At 38.5% G+C, this 19,153-nt stretch overlaps 1 protein-coding gene across 1 annotated transcript in view; it reads right to left on the reverse strand.

Moving 5' to 3' along the window:
- The window catches only part of LOC150079049 (meckelin), an 860,544-nt gene that overhangs the window by 710,472 nt on the left and 130,919 nt on the right, over positions 1–19,153 (reverse strand). The window contains exon 5 of the mRNA XM_090382499.1: positions 2,092–2,155. Coding sequence (XP_090238625.1) covers positions 2,092–2,155 — 64 coding nt within the window. The remainder of the gene's footprint in view (positions 1–2,091; positions 2,156–19,153) is intronic.

The raw sequence follows: 19,153 nt of genomic DNA on the forward strand, positions 1-19,153 counted from the left end.
CTGGTGAGGCATGGGCCTGCCCCGCCGACTTTTGGGGTTATCTTCACTATTGACCCCATATTTCTGTCTTTCACCCCCCCAGTCTTCAGTCTCCCTTCCCTCTCTAGCTATCTTGCGACTAGCATTTGACCCTTGCCAAAACTACACAAGCCCCACACTAAAATAAAAAAAATAAAAAAAAAGAACTCTAACCCGTATAACTTATATCTCGGCCTGACCCAATTTCTAGCGTTTCTTCCCCCCCCCCCTCCATTTTTTTTTTTTTTTTTTTTTTTTTTTTTAGGTCCTAGCCACTGAAATCTCAGGAAATTAGGTGGCAGGACCTGCCAGAGTAAATAGTAAATTTCTAAAATACTGGTGTACCTGGTCTGCCTCCACGAGGTATAGTGTGGGCAACGGTGGGCCTCATTTGAGACCCAACGGCTAAAAGACCAGATGAACAACGGTAAAAAATATTACACGCCACAATATCCACACACTTTTAAACCTCTGGCCTCTACAGTGTTCTGTATAACACCACAATGCATATTACGCGGAGATGGGGGAAACCCCTGGTGCCGTTAGACCCTAAACACACTATACACTATATATGGGGTCAGCGTTTTTATATCTGTTCATTACAATACTCATATATTCATGAATACTGTACATTACTTTGATATACAGTACCTTCTGTAAAACATGAAGTGGTCAAGATGTGGCCTGACCATTATCTTCTACAATAAGATTGTCACCTCCTTATCGCTGCTAGCAAAATTTCCATTATATATGGGGTCAGCGTTTTTATATCTATTCATTATTATACTCATATAATCATGACATACTGTAAATTACTTTGATATACAGTACTTTCTGTAAAATCAAAATGTGGCCTGACCATTATTTTCTACAATAAGATAGCCACCTCCTTATCGCTGCTAGCAAAATTCCAGTATATCATTGACAAAATCCCATAACTATCCTGGTATCCTGTATTACTCAAGATGTAGCCTGACCATTTCTTTACACAATGGGATAATCACCTCCTTGTCTTTGCTAACAAAATACAGGAATGGGGACTCATGGGGTAATCACCTCCTTATAAGGAGATGATTACCCCATGAGCTGTTCTGGCAGCCTGTAGTCAAGCTAACAGGTCTGTAATTACTCATGTCACCCTTTGATCCCCTTTGTGAATTGGGGATAGATTTGTACATCTCCAATCTGTGGAGACTTCTCCTGAATTCAAAGATGCTCTCATAATTATGGCTAATGGTTATCTCATAATTACTTACCTCCTTCGCTGCCTCCCTTAATATAAATGGATAGATCCCATCCATCCCAGATTGCATAGATATGTTACTGATTTATTTATTTACTTTTAGGGGATGCAGCAAAATTCTGTAAAACATGAAGTGATCAAGATGTGGCCTGACCATTATTTTCTACAATAAGATAGTCACCTCCTTATCGCTGCTAGCAAAATTCCAGTATATCATTGACAAAATCACATAACTATCCTGGTATCCTGTATTACTCAAGATGTAGCTCTTCCTCTGCATCTTTTTCACCTTTACTAGTAGCACCAAAATTCCAAAAAACAAATTTTAATACTTCTACTTTTTATATAATTAAGAAATTCATAAACTGACTCTAACAGCAACTTTTGCAGAAATTAAGCAAAATACTAGCAACATATAGCAGGGTCTCAAGAACAGAAAGATCTCTCTCTCTCTCTCTCTCTCTCTCTCTCTCTCTCTCTCTCTCTCTCTCTCTCTCTCTCTCTCTCTCTCTCTCTCATATTTTGTGTATTAATGTTGCAGAATGAGAGCAACTCCATTTTGTGAATAAGTGGTCAATAAATTGTCGAATAATAAATCTCACAAATTGTTAAATGGTAGCCTCATATTCTGATTTTGGTAAAATCCCAACCCCTGGCATGGTGCCGTGAAGGGTATTGTATGGTCGTGGTACCTGCGAGTACCGGTGAACTGTACAATAAAGATCTTTAATTTTTTTTATTGCTAAAATAGGTGATAAAATATTTATTCACAATCCTTGTCCAAGTGTAATGTATAATTATTGTAAGCTTGTAAAAATTTATTAAATTACCTGTGAAGGGCAAGAACAACTATCATTAAGAGTGTGTAAAAAGTCCACAGGGCAGTGAACACATCTAAAGAGGAGAAAACTGCATGTTAGAAATTTGACAATTTTATGCTAATTTTAAATCATAAAGATATCTCACAAAGAAAACTAGACTTAATTTTTAAATTTTAAACATAAATTTACACAATTTATCAAAACTTATATTTTATCACAATTTTATAAATAAAATGCTTGTATTCAGAATTTTTGCAATAAAAGTATTTAGCAAACACTATGGTCAATGCAAAAGTTCAATAAAACAGTATGCATCTGAGTAAATCGTGGTTCTATTCCATATGACCACTATACGTGTGTGTGTGTGTGTGTGTGTGTGTGTGTGTGTGTGTGTGTGTGTGTGTGTGTGTGTGTGTGTGTGTGTGTGTGTGTGTGTAATATGTAACCCCACTACCATTATGCAATTCTACTACATCGACTGCTCAATTAATGTGTTGATCAGTCGTGACATGGATTTGTTTAGTGTTCGAAATGCAGTGATTCCCTGACCATTATGGCCTTGCAGTCCTCTGACAAGATGGGGCATAATGGTCAGTCCATCTTGTTTTATTTTTGTAATTTTTAATTTATTGGTCTTGTTGGTATATACATGTCCATATTACTGATATTTCACAAATTCGTAAACCAGTGCCATCAAGAGGCACCATTAAATTTCTTTGTGTTTGTCCTTCATTTTCTAAATTATTTAGAAGCATTTCTCCAACAGTACTCACTTCTTTATCCCCCCCCCCCCTCCAAACTCTTTCTCATTTTCACTTTATTGATTTGCCACACTATTGGCATACATCTAATTTTATTTACTTTTTATTTAAGTTTATACATATAGACTATAAAATATTTAAGAGCAAAGGCCTCGTGCTACGAGGTAGAATGACTAACATTAATTAAATTGGCATCGTTCTGGTTATATCTTAAATTGTGAATGCCTTCATAATGAGTTGCCATGCCGATGCCAATTTAATTAATTAATTTAACTACTTTGGTAGATGGCTACGTTAAAATGATGCTTTTGAACTAACCTATATGTTAGTCATTCTACCTCGTAGCATGAGGCCTTTGCCCTTAAATATTTTATACTCTATATCACTACATACCATCAGGCATCTCTCATATTGTGAAGTTATACTTCATAACTGGGTTGTCACTATTGCAACACCAGGGTACCTGCCCACCCACCGAGAAGATGCTAAGAAGCTTTGAAATGGTGCCATCTGGGTGGTGGTATCCACTGAGAATAAGCAACAGTAGTCTTCTCCACTGGTGAAGTGTTACTTATTCAAAGTAGTACAATACCATGGTAACTCGTTGTGAAGGCATTCACAATATGAGATATAACCAAAACGATGCCAATTTAATTAATTAATTTAACTACTTTGGTAGATGACTACATTAAAATGATGCTTTTGCACTAACCTATATGTTTATACATATATATATACAAAAAGCCTAGGTACAAGCTACTAGGGTTTTTGTAGAACCAACTAAAAAATACCGTTTGTTCCAGGCTTAGATCTAAATGGAATTCGGGTGAACTGATGTGTCTCATGGCAAAATAAAAAATGCATGAGATGCATATAAATTATCATGCGATGCAGAAACAAATAGGTAGCTATAAATGGGTTGATGGTTCACTCAATAGCAAAACATTTGCTACAATTTTCTGATAACTGATTTCTACATTAACACGTTGCAAGGTTGCAACTAAAGAAAGCCATGACCTCAATTCTAGTGGAATTAGTGGGCCGCATAAACCCAGACTGCATTAACATTAGTAGCAGCATATGATTAACCCTAATGCATTAACATTAGTAGCAGCATATGATTAACCCTAATGCATTAACATTAGTAGCAGCATATGATGCAAGAAAGCAAGCTTAAACAGCACCAGTCAAAAAAAGGGTGGGGGAACACACTTCCCTTTCCATTACCTCCAAAAGTTTGTCTAGTTCTTCCCTGAAATTATTTAAGTTATTAACTTCCATAACAACATATGGAAATTTGTTCCAGCAATCAACCACTCACTAGCTAAAGGCAAATTTCTGCACAACTGGAAAGATGGTTGCAGAATATCTGCAACCATCTTTCCTCAATTTGAATTTATGCCCCCTGAAGTGCACATAATCTGAGCAAGAGGAAGAATTCCATCAGCACTGAGCTTGCTCAAATCATTCAAAGCTTGAAACACCTCAATCAGATCACCTCACAGGTGTCTATTTTCCAGTCGCTGCAATCTACAGAACTGAATCCTGTCTTGGTAAGAGCACCCCTTTTCCATTCACTAATCTGGTTGCCCTTCTCTGCACCCATTATAGCAGATATGCATCATTCCTAAAGTGAGACCGCCAGACCTGTATATAGTACTCAAGATGCAGCCTAACCATGGCTTTATACAAAAGGATAATCACCTCCTTATCCCTGCTAGCAAAGTTTCTGTGTATCAATGACGAGAATTTACATTTACATTCAAAAGTTTCTGTGCCATTTTCCCCTCAGTTATCATAAAATCATTTATCTCCCTGGTAAGTGCAGAATTTGATATACTTCTGCATACTGATCACAAAAAAATTCCTCATTTAGATGCAAAACATGTATTAAGTCTATTAGCAACTTGAGCGGGATAACTGAGAGTTATACCATTCATATTTAGTGGACCAAAGTGATTCATCCCTTTCCTATCAATGGTTACATAAGTAATGAAGTCTCTGCTACTTTTCTTTGCATTCATTACAAAAGATTTCTCATGATCTTCTGTCTTAGTTTGCCTAACTAATCAATAATCAAAGGGAATCCCCTTTGATTATTGACTAGTATCACTTTATAATTCATTTGCATCCCACATATTTTCTACCCAACCACTAGTCTCATCAGCTCAACTAGCATCCATTTAGGTCTAATTCTTAAATAGTATATCCTAGCCAGTATAAAAAGCTTAGTAACTTATATGATTTTAAAACATGTATTAAGTCTATTAGCAACTTGAGCGGGATAACTGAGAGTTATACCATTCATATTTAGTGGACCAAAGTGATTCATCCCTTTCCTATCAATGGTTACATAAGTAATGAAGTCTCTGCTACTTTTCTTTGCATTCATTACAAAAGATTTCTCATGATCTTCTGTCTTAGTTTGCCTAACTAATCAATAATCAAAGGGAATCCCCTTTGATTATTGACTAGTATCACTTTATAATTCATTTGCATCCCACATATTTTCTACCCAACCACTAGTCTCATCAGCTCAACTAGCATCCATTTAGGTCTAATTCTTAAATAGTATATCCTAGCCAGTATAAAAAGCTTAGTAATTATATGATTTCTTCTCTAAATGCCTAAATTTTAGAATTGGCTGTTAGTAATATCATTAGATGGTCTCACTGAATAGAAGTGAAAAACCATCTACTGTAGACTTCTTTATGAACTCTTGACAGTAGTCACATCTTTAAGTAAAGTCTACATCAATACACTGTGATCACTGCCACCCAGTAGTTCTTTTATCTATAGATTCTTAATGGCAAGTCACTGCTGAAAGTAAGATCAAGATTATTCCTTTCTTTCACTATCTGTCTTTTTATATATATATATATATATATATATATATGCTTTGCCACCAAAATCCTCAGAAATTAGGTAGCAGGGCATGCCAGAATACTTAAATAATCTACTGGGTGCCTGACCTGCCTCCTCGTGGCAAAGTGTGGGCAATGATGGATCCCAATAGGGGCCCAATGACTAAATGGTCAGAGAAACAACAGAACATAACACAACACTACACAACAAACCACTCCCACCCACTTTTTTTTTAATCTCTGGCTTCCACAGAGTTCTGTGTCACACAGAGTACACAATACGGAGATTTGGGAACCCCTAGTGCCATCAGACAACTTACACACTTTATCTGTCTAACATGATGTTGCAAAAAACAGTCATCCAATATATCCACAAAAGTTTTGCTAATGTGTGCGTGACCAACCTACAAGTTCTAGTCAATATGTGGAAAGTTAAAATTGTCCATTAGAAGACATGCTGATTTACTGCCCCACTCTAGTTTGCTGTACAGTTGTTCATTGTACTCATCAGTCATTTGGCCCATAACACACAACTACTCTCATTTTTGTTTACCAAATGTTTATGTCACACTAAACTCTGCATTGGCCATCTGTGTCAACTGGATGCACAGCCTTAGATTTTAAGTGCTCCTTAACTAAGAGAATAACTGCTCCCCACCTCCTGTCTTTTCTGTCGTTTTTCTGTATCCAAAGAGTCCAAGACTCAGCTGGGGGCCCCAATGCTCTTCTCTAAGTGCTCCTGTCTAAACATACATATTTGACCACCGGATCTGAAACTACCTGATTTGACTGCAAACACCTAATGGTGTAGGATGCGGACACTGCTACAACGTGGAATGATCCCAAATACATTGCTTCTCCAATAAAATTAACCTAAACAGATCTCAGTTAAAAATAATCACATTTGAACTGATTCTTCTGGGATACTGATGATATATGGCCATACCATAGAGTACAATCTAGGTATAAACTGATAGAACCGATTGAGACAGACTAGAATACTTTCACTTGGAGTCAGTATTAGTTCTAATAACACTTGCAGGAATGCCGACAGCATGTGAATAATGACCATCTATGATTACAGGGGTCTAGCAGTATATTCTGCAACTCATGGCCAGCAGTTTCACTCCCCTGTTGGTCATGCATCTCCATGACCAGGATATTAGTTTTACTTGTGTCTGGAATGCTGCAGATGTCTTCCATCTTGACGTGGGATCTTGGTGTCCATGTGGCTACCTCATGGGTTTTACCCCTGACCTTTACTCCCCTTCCCCCAGGGGAGATGGCCTTCCTCACTCTACCCCCATTTCTCTCTAGATGAATGTTTCCACCTGCATCCATCTATTATTCCCTTCTTCTGCCCTCCTTCTTCTGCTCTACTCTAGGGATCCTTTTACCTATAACTTTTCCACCCCTCCTCTCTCTCTCTCTAGGTGGAAGCCCTCCCCTTCCCATCTGCTGGACAAATCCACCCTCCCTTGAATAGGATGGACATCCAGTTTCAGTGAGTCCCCAACTGTCACCCCTTTTCCACTTCCATTTTTACCCCCCTCTTTTTTTTCTTGGGCCCTCGATGTGAAGCTAAGGCAACCCCAGGGTTCGACCTGCTAGAGTATTTCTTCCTACTGACCTGGCCCACCTCCCCATAGCGAAAAACAGTTTGTGACCTCCACAGATCCCTAGGCTAAGTGGCTGGAAGAACAACACAACACTACACTAACACTTCTGTGATGTGTACAGAGTTCTGTACAGATCACAGAGTACCAACTGCAGAGTTGGGGTTAACTCCAAGTGCTGCTAGTCCAATTACACTATACACTATGTCCTTTCTGTACCCACTGTACTACCCATATTCAAATTCTGAATCTCATATTAGCATTAGCATTAGTAGAGGCATACGATGCAAGAAAGCAAGCTTATGCAGCATCAGCCAAAAAAAACCCCGCTCCCATTTCAACCCTCCGTTCATTCCAAATACCTGTCCAGCTCAGCCTTAAATATATTTAGGCTATCAACTTGAAAACAAATGTTGGAAGTCTGTTCCAACAATCAACTACCCACTGGCTAAAGGCAAACTTCCACACATATATCCTACAACTGTCTTTCCTCAATTTGGATTTATGCCCTCTCAAGTGATTATTCTGAGCAAGAGGAAAAATTCCATCTGCATTGAGAATGCTCAAACCATTCAAGGCTTTATGCACCTCAATCAGATCACCTCACAGTAGCCTAGTCTCCAGACACTGTAATCTGTAAAACTTAAAGTCTTTCTTTATAAGAGCAACCCTATATTCCATTTATTAATCTTGTTACCCTTCTCTGTACTCGTTACAGCGCCTCTACATCCTTCTTAAAATGAGGCCTCCAGACCTGTATAGAGTACTCAAGGTGTGTGGTCTGACCATTGCCGCATACAAAGGGATAATCAACTCCTTATCCTGCTAGAAAAATTCCTGTATATCATTGACAAGATACCATGAGCTATTGTTGCAGACCATCTGCACTGCTCAGAAAACTTCATATATGCCTGCACACTTACCCTCAGGTCCTTTTCATTCTCTACTACTATCAGTGTAGTACCACAGAGTTGATACGTTACTCTGGGGGTTACTGCTTCCCATATGTAGTACTTTTCATTTGTCAAACTTCATTTGCCACCTCTCAGCCCATCTGCTCAACTTTTCTAAATCCTGTTACAGGTACAACAAAATCATCTTTTGTGCCCTTAAAAGATGATATCTGCTCTACAACGTCATCAACATTTGCCTCTGGCAGCCATACCGTGGTCCTGTTCCACCAATCCTTTTTACACAATATGCTCCCTGTTTCCCTGATAATAGAGTCACAGACAACTACTAGTTCCTGTGGGACCAGCCCATTCTGCCTTGGAGGGTTGCCGCTGTGTTGCGTAATGATCAGGTGCAAGCTCTTGCATTGATGTGGGCAGCTGAGAGCTTGATGGGCCCCTCAATTTAGATCCTTCGAGGGTATCCACCCTGTGCTTCAAGCTCTCATATAGGCCCATAACAACGCTGAGTTGTCACCTGATTTCCTCACACTCCTTACATCGTGCACACACAAAGACACAAAGACATTGATATTGCCCCTTGGCAATATCATGTCCTGTACCTCCACAAACATCAAACAAGCAGTGCATTTTAAAAGGCTGTGATTCAGAGGGCAACTGCTTCCCCTCAGTTCTCCCTTGAGCCACAGCACTCCCATTAGCTTAAGCCTTTTGCTTTGCTGCTCTGGTCTGAGTCATGATTTCGATTCAATTTCAATAAAATTTAAATTTCAGTACATAATGCATATATAACAGTTATAACACTATATATATATATATATATTTTTTTTTTTCCAGTATCGAGTATTATTTTCGAGTTTCGTTATATAACTTCCGTATCAAGTTATGTATTAATTAATAATGTTATGTTTGTAAAATCTAAGTCGTTATATGTATTTAGTTAAAAAATTACAATTCAATTGACAATGAAGTTTAACAAGGTTAATAAATTTTACTGATTAATTGATAACACTATACTATATTAAGCTAATGCTATCTATTATGGGATATAACATTGTATCGTATAACAATGGCGGCAAGTTACAAACGGTAAATCTACGGTCACTAAGTATTAATTAACTCCCATATCTTGCTATCTAGATTCAGAATAAACCAAGGATCTTGACTAGGTCTACAAGCTACTTATAGAAAATAATTTCATATATTAAGTCAATAAAGCAAAATATAGCTAAAACTTCCCTTCGCTGGAGCTGCAAAACTTGTAAAACACGTGGATTGGATTGGATACGCTTACCAACAGTAAGTAATAACCTACAAAATCTCCATCGAAGTTAAAAATTAAACTAAATATCATAACTAGAAATATAAAGCTACTCTAGAAAATAAATTAATATGCCAATTTAAGTTAATAAAACAGAAAAAATTTTAAAAAACTTCTCTATTATCTGGAACCGTAAAAATGTCGCCTAAACAAGGCTACTCTCGTTCCCAAAAAAAATTATTTTTGAATGTTAACATGGGTCCAATATCCCTGCAATGGCTGCATTTGATAACTTAACCAGTACTTTAAATTCATCAAATTTGTTTACTATATTTGTAGCATTAAGGGTACATGCAATTACACATGTACCTCTTTTTACACTTGGTAAATCTAATATTTCTCACACCATGAACAACTGGAATGAGCAGCAGCATGGAAAACAAGATGCAGGGGATTTCAGAGACTGCTGGGATTGCAGTACAAGTAAACACATGTGTTAGGGTAGCTAAGAATAGGAACAGGTGTCTATATACCTGCAAAACACTGCTTAGAGTTTGGTAAATAAATTTGATGAATTTGAGGTGTTGATCAAAACATCAAAGGCAGATATTGTTGGGATATCACAGACGTGGTATCACACAGATAAAAAAATGCAGAAAGGGAATTTGGGGAATACAGTGTGTACAGGGAGGATAGACAGGATAGGAAGGGAGGAGGGGTTATGCCATTAGTTAAGAAAAACATAAAATCGAAGTACAGCCAGTCGACATGGCTGGACAGTGCAGTTTGAGTCAGTTTGGTGTGACATGAGCACTGGGAAATAAAAATTGAGCGTGCATAGGCCTAATAATTCTGATGAGTATAATAAACAACTGTACAGGGAAATAGACTAGGCCAGTAAATTAGAGAGTCTTATAATAGGGTATTTTAATTTCCCAGATATTGACTGGAATTTGTGGGTTGGTCACACACACACACACACACACACACACACACACACACACACACACACACACACACACACACACACACACACACACACACACACACACACACAAGGCTTTTGTGGATTTATTGGATGATTATTTTCTATACCAGCATGTTCAGGAGGCAACTAGAGGTAGTAATACTCTTGATCTGATTATCAGTAGTGATTCCTCATGCATTAAGAATCTGCAGATAAAGGTACCACTAGGTGGCAGCGATCACAGTGGTGCTGAAGTAGGATTTACTCAGAGAGGTCACTATCATCAGGGGCAAAGGGAAGGCATTTTGCTTTCGTAAAGGAGACTACGGGGTTCTGAGACAGTATTTAAATTCTACACAGTGAGACCAACTGATGATGTTACCAACAGCAAATTCAAAATGGGAAGCATTCAAAGAATTAATCTTGGAAGCTACTAGGCTTTTCATACCAACTAAGAAATGTTGTTCAAGGTTTAGGCCTAAATGGATGTCAGATGAACTAATGAGACATGTGGCATAGAAGAAAAATTTATGGGATACATATAAATTAATGGGTGACACAGAAGTAGTTGTGGTTATTGTTATTTGATTTTTAGGTCCATTAGCAACTAAGGCCATATTGCTCCGGGGATATGCACTGGTCATTCTTTGACCTTTCCGCATCCGTCGTGTTTGGTGGTCACGGGCTCAAACCCCGGTCTAATCAAGAAGCATGTGCTACGCACTGTTGCTCCTGCCCACCTGGCTACGGAGGCGCCCGAAACAGAAGTCAATGATAGATATAAGCTAGTCTGTAACCAAGTCACACAGGAGGTTGAGAAATTATGAGAAATCTTTGGCAAAGGATGGAAAAAAAACCAGCAAAGAGTTCTTTACTTATGTAAACTCTGGAAGGAAGGGGAAGAATCAGATTGGTATACTGGATATCGATGGTTCAAACATTGATCATCCTGCTCAGGTAGCTAACAAACTAAATGACTATTCTGCATCTACATTCACACATCAGAAATTATTCAGAGAGTGGGAATGCCAAAAGTTTATCAAACTTTGGCATAGAGCAAAATGATTTTGTAATAACTGACAGGAAAGTGGAGGAGAAATTGTTGAAGACAAACATAAGAAAGGCACATGGGGTGGATGGGATCTATCCAGTTATATTAAAGGAGGTAGCCAAGGAAGTAAGCAAACTCTTAGCCATAATTATGAGAGCTTACTTGGACTCAGGGGAGGTACCCATGGCCTGGAGATGTGCAAATGTGAAACCAATTCACAAAGGAGGATCAAAGGGCAACAAGAGTAATTAAAGACCTGTTAGTTTAACTTCTGTTAAAGGGAAATTAATGGAGGCACTGGTTAAAGAAGCACTGCAGGATCATCTAGACAAGATTTCAATTATAGCTCGGACACAGCATGGTTTTGTTAAGGAGAAGTATTGTCTGACCAATTTGATTGGATTCTATGATGTGGTCACAAAGTAACTGATGAGTATAATGAACAAAGTGAATAACTTTGATATCATACATTTGGATCTTAGTAAGGCTTTTGATACTGTTGTACAAGGAAGACTGCTACACAAATTGGAGCAGTGTGGCATTGGAGGTGGAAAATTACTGCAAAGGATAAAGGAATGGTTGAGTGGGAAAAGACAGAGTCGTAATCAATGAACAGCTCTTTGTGGAATAATGTTCTTAATGAAGTCCCTCAGGGTTCAGTGTCGGGTCCATTATTGTTGATTTCTGTATTTATTAATGATATTGATGATGGTATACCAGGCTTAATATCCTAGTTTGCAGACGATATGAAGGTTGGCAGGGTTGTTAGTAGTAGTGACATCTGATGCAAGAAAGCAAGTGTATGAGCTTATGCAGCATCAGGCAAAAAAAAAAAAAATTTCACACAATCATTTCCTCTAAATGTTTGTCCAGTTCCTCCTTAAATTTATTTAACCTATCATCTTCCACGACAGATGGAATTTTGTTCCAGAAATTAACCACCCGCTGTTATGCAAATTTCCACACATCTGATCTACATCTTTCTTTCCTTAATTTGAATTTATGCCCCCCTTAGGTTCGTAATCTGAATGTGGAAGAATCCCTTCAGAATTCAGTGTGCTCGACCCATTCAAGGCCTTATACACCTAAATGAGATCACATCACAGGTGCCTAGTCTCCAGCTGCTGCAATTTGCAGATTTAAGCCTTTCTTAGTAAGAGGATCCCTTCATTCCCCTCACCAACCTTGTTGCCCTTCTCTGTACACACTCAAGCAAATCTACATCCTTCCTAAAACGAAGCCTCCAGAACTGTACGCAGTACTCAAGGTGTGGACTGACCGTTACCTTATACAGAGGGACAATCATCTCCTTTTCCCTCCTAGCAAAATTCCTATATATCAATGACAAAACCCCATAACCTGCCCTGGCAGTTTGTCTGCATTGCTCAGAAAACTTCATATCTGAATGCACAATTACTCCAAGGTCTTTTTCATTTTCTACCACATTAAGTGTAGTACCACCCAGCTGGTACGTTTCTCTGGGGTTACTTCTACCCATATGCAGTACTTTGCATTTGTCAAGGTAAAACTTCAGTTGCCACTTCTCAGTCCATCTGCCCAAATTTTCTATATCCTGTTGCAGTAGCACACTGCCATTACTGTCATTAACAACCCTGCCAACCTTTGTATCATCTGCAAACTTCGATACTAAGCCTGATATACCTTCATCAATATCATTGATAAATATACAAAACAACTGTGGACCCAACACCGAACCCTGTGGGACTCCACTAATAACATTAGTCCATGCAGAGGAGCACCTTATACATTATTATAAGTACTACAATATACATTATATTGTAGCAACTTACCCTTAATACCATTCTGCTCCAATTTGCACAGTAGACTTCCATGCACAACAGGATTTCCTGAAATCCAAGTATATGATATCAAAATTATTTTTTGCATCCAGTTCCTTTGTAACCACATCATAGTATCCAATCAGATTTGTCAGACAAGACTTTCCCTTAACAAACCCATGCTATGTCTGAATTATTGCTGCAGTTTTGTCTAGATGATCCTGCAATGCATCTTCAACCAGTGACTCCATTATTTTACCCGGAACAGAAGTTAAACTAACTAGTCTGTAATTACTCGTGTCACCCTTCGATCCCCCTTTGTGAACACATTTGCACATCTTCAGTCCGTGGGGACCTCCCATGGGTCCAATGGTGCTCTCATAATTACGGTTATGGGTTTGCTTACTTCCTTTGCCGCATCCTTTAATATAACTGGATAGATCCCATCCACCCCAGGTGCCTTTCTTATGTTTAACTTCAACAATTTCTCCTTCACTTTGTTCTCAGTTATTACAAAATCATTAAGCACACTGTTATACATTCATAAACTTCTGGCATTTTCAAACCTTAATAACTCCTCATGTGTGAATGTAGATGCAAAATACTCATTCAGTTTGTTTGCTATCTGAGCAGGATCATCAACAGTCGAACCATTGTTGTCAAGTGGACCAATCAAATTGATCCCCTTCCTTTTAGAGTTTATCTAAGGAAAGAAATCCTTGCTGTTTTTCTTAGCATCCTTTGCCAAAGATTTCTCGTAATCTGCCTAACTTTCTTTGTGACTTGATTACAGATTAGCTTATATATATCATAGGCTTCTGTGTCGCCTTATAATTTATATGCATTCCATGCATTTTTCTTCTCTGCCACGAGTCTCATTAGTTCATTTGACAACCATTTAGGTCTAAACCTTGAAAAATATTTCTTAATAGGTATGAAATGGATAGTAGCTTCCACTATTAATTCCTTGAACGTTTTCCACTTAGAATTTGCTGTTGGTAACATCATCAGTTGGTCCCACTGTACAGAATTTAAAAACTGTCTGATATCACTGTAGTCACCTTTACAGAAGCAAAAACCCCTTCCTTTACTCCTGATGGTAATTATATCTTTAAGTAAACACCACATCAGTACACTGTGATCACTGCCACCTAATGGTTCCTTTATCTGCAATTATTTAGCATTAGCATTAGTAGAGGCATTTGATGCAAGAAAGCAAGCTTATGCAGCATCAGCCAAAAAAAAAAAAAAAAAAAAAAAAACAAATAAATAAATAAATAAAAAATAACCACTTCCACTTCACCCCTCTGTTCGTTCGAAATACCTGTCCAGCTGAGCCTTAAACTTATTTAGGCTATCAACTTCCACGACAAGGGATGGAAGTCTATTCCAGAAAACCAACCACCCGCTGGCTAAAGGCAAATTTCCTCACGTCTATCCTACATCTGTCTTTCCTCAATTTGAATTTATGCCCTCTCAGGTGATTATTCTGAGCAAGAGGAAGAATCCCATCAGCATTGAGCATGCTCAAACCATTCAAGCCTTTATACACCTCTATCAGATCACCTCGCCGGTGCCTAGTCTCCAGACACTGTAATTTGCAAAACGTAAGCCTTTCTTTGTAAGAGCACTCCTTTGTTCCATTCACTAATCTTATTGCCCTTCTCTGTACTCGTTCCAGCATCTCTACATCCTTCTTGAAATGAGGCCTCCAGACCTGTATACAGTACTCTAGGTGCGGTCTGACCATTGCCTTATACAAGGGAATAATCACTTCCTTATCCCTACTAGAAAAATTCCTATATATCATCGACAATACACCATGAGCTACTCTTGCAGCCCGTCTGCACTGCCCAGAAAACTTCATATCTGCCTGCGCAACCACCCCCAGGTCCCTTTCATTGTCTACCACTGTCAGTGTAGTACCACAGAGTTGATACGTTGCTCTGGGGTTGCTGTTTCCCATATGTAGTACTTTACATTTGTCAATGTTAAACTTCATTTGCCACCTCTCAGCCCATCTGCTCAACCTTTCCAGATTCTGTTGCAGTAGCATAGTGTCAGTAGTGTCCTTGACAACCCTGCCAACCTTCGTATCGTCTGCAAACTTGGACATTAGGCTTGATATACCATCATCAATATCATTTATAAATACAGAAAACAATAATGGACCCAATACTGAACCCTGAGGGACTCCACTAATAACATTAGTCCACGATGAGCAGTGTCCATTGATTACCACTCTCTGTCTTCTCCCCCTCAACCACCCCTTTATCCATAGCAGCAATTTGCCTCCAATGCCACACTGCTCCAATCTGTGCAGCAGTCTTCCATGTGCAACAGTATCAAAAGCCTTTCTACGATCCAAGTATATAAAATCAAAGTTATTCCCTGCATCCAGTTCTTTTGTGACTGCATCATAGTATCCAATCAAATTGGTCAGGCAAGACTTCCCCTTAACAAAACCATGCTGTGTCTGAGCTATAACTGAAGTCTTGTCTAGATGATCATGCAGTGCTTCTTTAACCAGTGCCTCCATTAATTTTCCAGGAACAGAAGTTAAACTAACAGGTCTATAATTACTTGTGTCGCCCTTTGATCCTCCTTTGTGAATTAGGGTCACATTTGCACATCTCCAGTCCATGGGTACTTCCCCTGAGTCCAAGGAAGCTCTCATAATTATGGCTAAGGGTATGCTTACTTCCTTTGCTGCTTCCTTTAATATAACTGGATAGATCCCATCCACCCCAGGTGCCTTTCTTGTATTTATCTTCAACAATTTCTCCTCCACTTTACTCTCAGTTATTACAAGATTCTCTAGCTTACTGCCAGAGTTTAATACACCTCTGGCATTCCCCTCACTGAATAACTCCTCATGTGTGAATGTCGTGAATGTCGATGCAAAATATTCATTCAGTTTGTTAGCTACCTGAGCAGGATCATCAATAGTTGACCCATCGATATCAAGTGGACCAATCTGATTCATCCCCTTCCCTCTAGAGTTTACATAAGTAAAGAACTCTTTGCTGTTTTTCTTTGCATCCCTTGCCTAAGATTTCTCGTAATCTGCCTTCGCCTGCCTAACCTCCTTCGTAACTTCGTTACAGATCAACTTGTATCTATCATAGGCTTCTGTGTCACGTGTTAATTTGTATGTATCCCATGCATTTTTCTTCTCTGCCATATGTCTCATTAGTTCATCTGACATCCACTTAGGCCTAAACCTTGAACAATATTTCTTAGCTGGTATGTAAAGCTTAGTAGTTTCCAAGATAAGTTCTTTGAATGCTTCCCATTTTGAATTTGCTGTTGGTAACATCATCAGTTGGTCCCACTGTATAGAATTTAAATACTGTCTCAGTCCATCGTAGTCGCCTTTACGAAAGCAATAACCCTTCCCTTTACCCCTAATGGTAGTTACCTCTTTGAGTAAATCCAACTTCAGCACACTGTGATCACTGCCACCTAGTGGTTCATTTACCTGCAGATTCTTAATGCATGAAGAATCACTACTGATAATCAAATCAAGAGTATTGCTTCCTCTAGTTGCCTCCTGAACATGCTGATGTAGAAAACAATCATCCATTAAATCCACTGTGATCACTACCACCTAATGGTTCCTGCAAATTCTTAATACACGAATGATCACTGCTGATAACCAGATCAAGAGTACTACCCTCTCTAGTCGCCTCTCGAACATGCTGCTGCAGAAAACAATCATCCAATAAATCAACAAAATCTTACTAATGTGCAAGAGACCAACCCATAAGTTCCAGTCTATATCTGGGAAGTTAAAATCCCCCATTATAAGACATTCTGATTTACTAGCCCACTCTATTTCTCTGTACAATTGTTCATTATACTCATTCAAATCATTAGACCTATAACACACTCCTACTCTTATTTTTGGTTTCGCAGTGCTTATGTCACACCAAACTGACTCAACAGCTTGGTGTTATTTACAATGAACTACATTTAAAAATATACTTTTGTTTATTGTAGAAAAAATAAACTTTTCATTTTTATCAGTTTGTTACTTTTAAATTCTGAATACAAAATAAATGTAATTCAATTAATAAAGGTAATAAATGTAATAAAGGTAATAATTTAAAAAATAATATAATAGTGGTTTGGTATATGTTTCATATATTTTACTGCATGCATGTTTAGCTTTCACTTTAGGCTTTAGGGGGGAAATTTCTATCAGCATGGCCCACACTTGTAGGCAGAAGGAATTTGTTTTGTAGAGACGTGATACACTTAAACAAAGGTGGTGCAAAAGTTTTTGCCAGTATTATTGACGATACCTTAAAGGTTCAGGGAAACTGCTAGTTAGGGGGGATGTGGGTAATACTGACACGCGTTTATCTGATAATATTGGTCAATGTAACTCTTGCACATACCTTAAGAGTTCTTATCTGTTACCCCCAACTGGACGTATTATCTAGATGTTCTGGGGGCAAAGACATTTCACGTGAGCGGGTAGCTAATATCAGGGAAGAGAGCCTAAAAAACTTCAAGGGTTGTGTTAGGGTTGTTAAATATACAAGAACAGTAAATCTTAATTGTTTATACAGTAACGTTAGAAGTGTCGTCAATAAAATGAGCGAATTCGAACTGCTGGTTAAAACAAGTAACGTGGACATAATAGGGCTTACAGAGACGTGGTGCCACCCAGACATTGGGGATGATGAGTTTCAGTACGGCTTGTATAATGTATTTAGGAAGAATAGGTTAGGTAGAAGGGGTGGTGGGGTAATGCTTCTTATCAGAAGCAGCCTGAGTGCGACGATAGCTTTCCCGGATTCAGACATTTCACATGCTAGTATAGAGTCTGTATGGTGTGAGATAGTTGGAAACAAAGGTATAATGCAAGTAGGAGTAATCTACAGACCAGGTGATTGTGAAGATTATGACAAAAGCCTCTACATGCAAATGGAATGGGCAAGTAAGCGTCAATGCCTTATTATGGGTGATTTCAATTTGCCTCTAATTGATTGGAGTAGATGGGAAGGAAACTCGACATGGGGAACAAAATTTTTAAATCAACTAGATGACTGTTATTTGTATCAACATGTCAGGGAAAGTACTAGAGAAAAGAATAACCTAGACCTCATCATCACACATGAATCAGATGACATAACAGGGCTGACAGTAGAGGAACCAGTAGCAGGAAGTGATCACGGAGTTCTACGGTGGATGATGACGAGAGAGGTAGCAGAAGTAAAAGGCAAAGGAATGGGTTTTAATTTCAGAAAAGGAAATTACGATGCCTTAAGGTACTACATGGCCTCTATTAACTGGGTAGATATCGTGCAGAGAATGAATACAATTGAACTGTGGTACGCTTTTAAAACATTAATCACAGATGCCTTGAATGCATATATACCATTAAAAAAATACTCCACGAGAAGGGTTCCAAGTTGGATGAATAGTGAAGTTGCCACATTACTTGAGCAGAAAAAGATGGCATGGAAAGGTTACAGAGCAATAAAAAGTACTGAAGCCTATAACAGCTACAAGGTGATGTGTAATAGAGCCACAGAAAAGGTTCAACAGGCAAAGGCAGTTTATGAGAAATCACTAGCAAACAGAGCAAAGAGGGGGGATAAAGAATTCTTCACATATATAAATGCCAAGAAGAGCAGGACAAACCAGATCGGACCTTTACGTAAGGGAAAGGGGATAGTAATAAATACACCAGCTGCCGTTGCAGATGAACTCAACAGTTATTTTGCATCGATATTTACAAATGAAAAGCCTTTTGTGGCAATGGGAAATTGTGGGAGCAAAGTTAAAAAATATGTAATTAATGATATTGAAATTTCGCAAGATTATTTA

The sequence above is a fragment of the Mastigoproctus giganteus genome, chromosome 10 (assembly GCF_048544385.1).
Source record: "Mastigoproctus giganteus isolate SK-2022 chromosome 10, ASM4854438v1, whole genome shotgun sequence".
In the NCBI taxonomy this organism is placed as follows: domain Eukaryota; kingdom Metazoa; phylum Arthropoda; class Arachnida; order Uropygi; family Thelyphonidae; genus Mastigoproctus; species Mastigoproctus giganteus.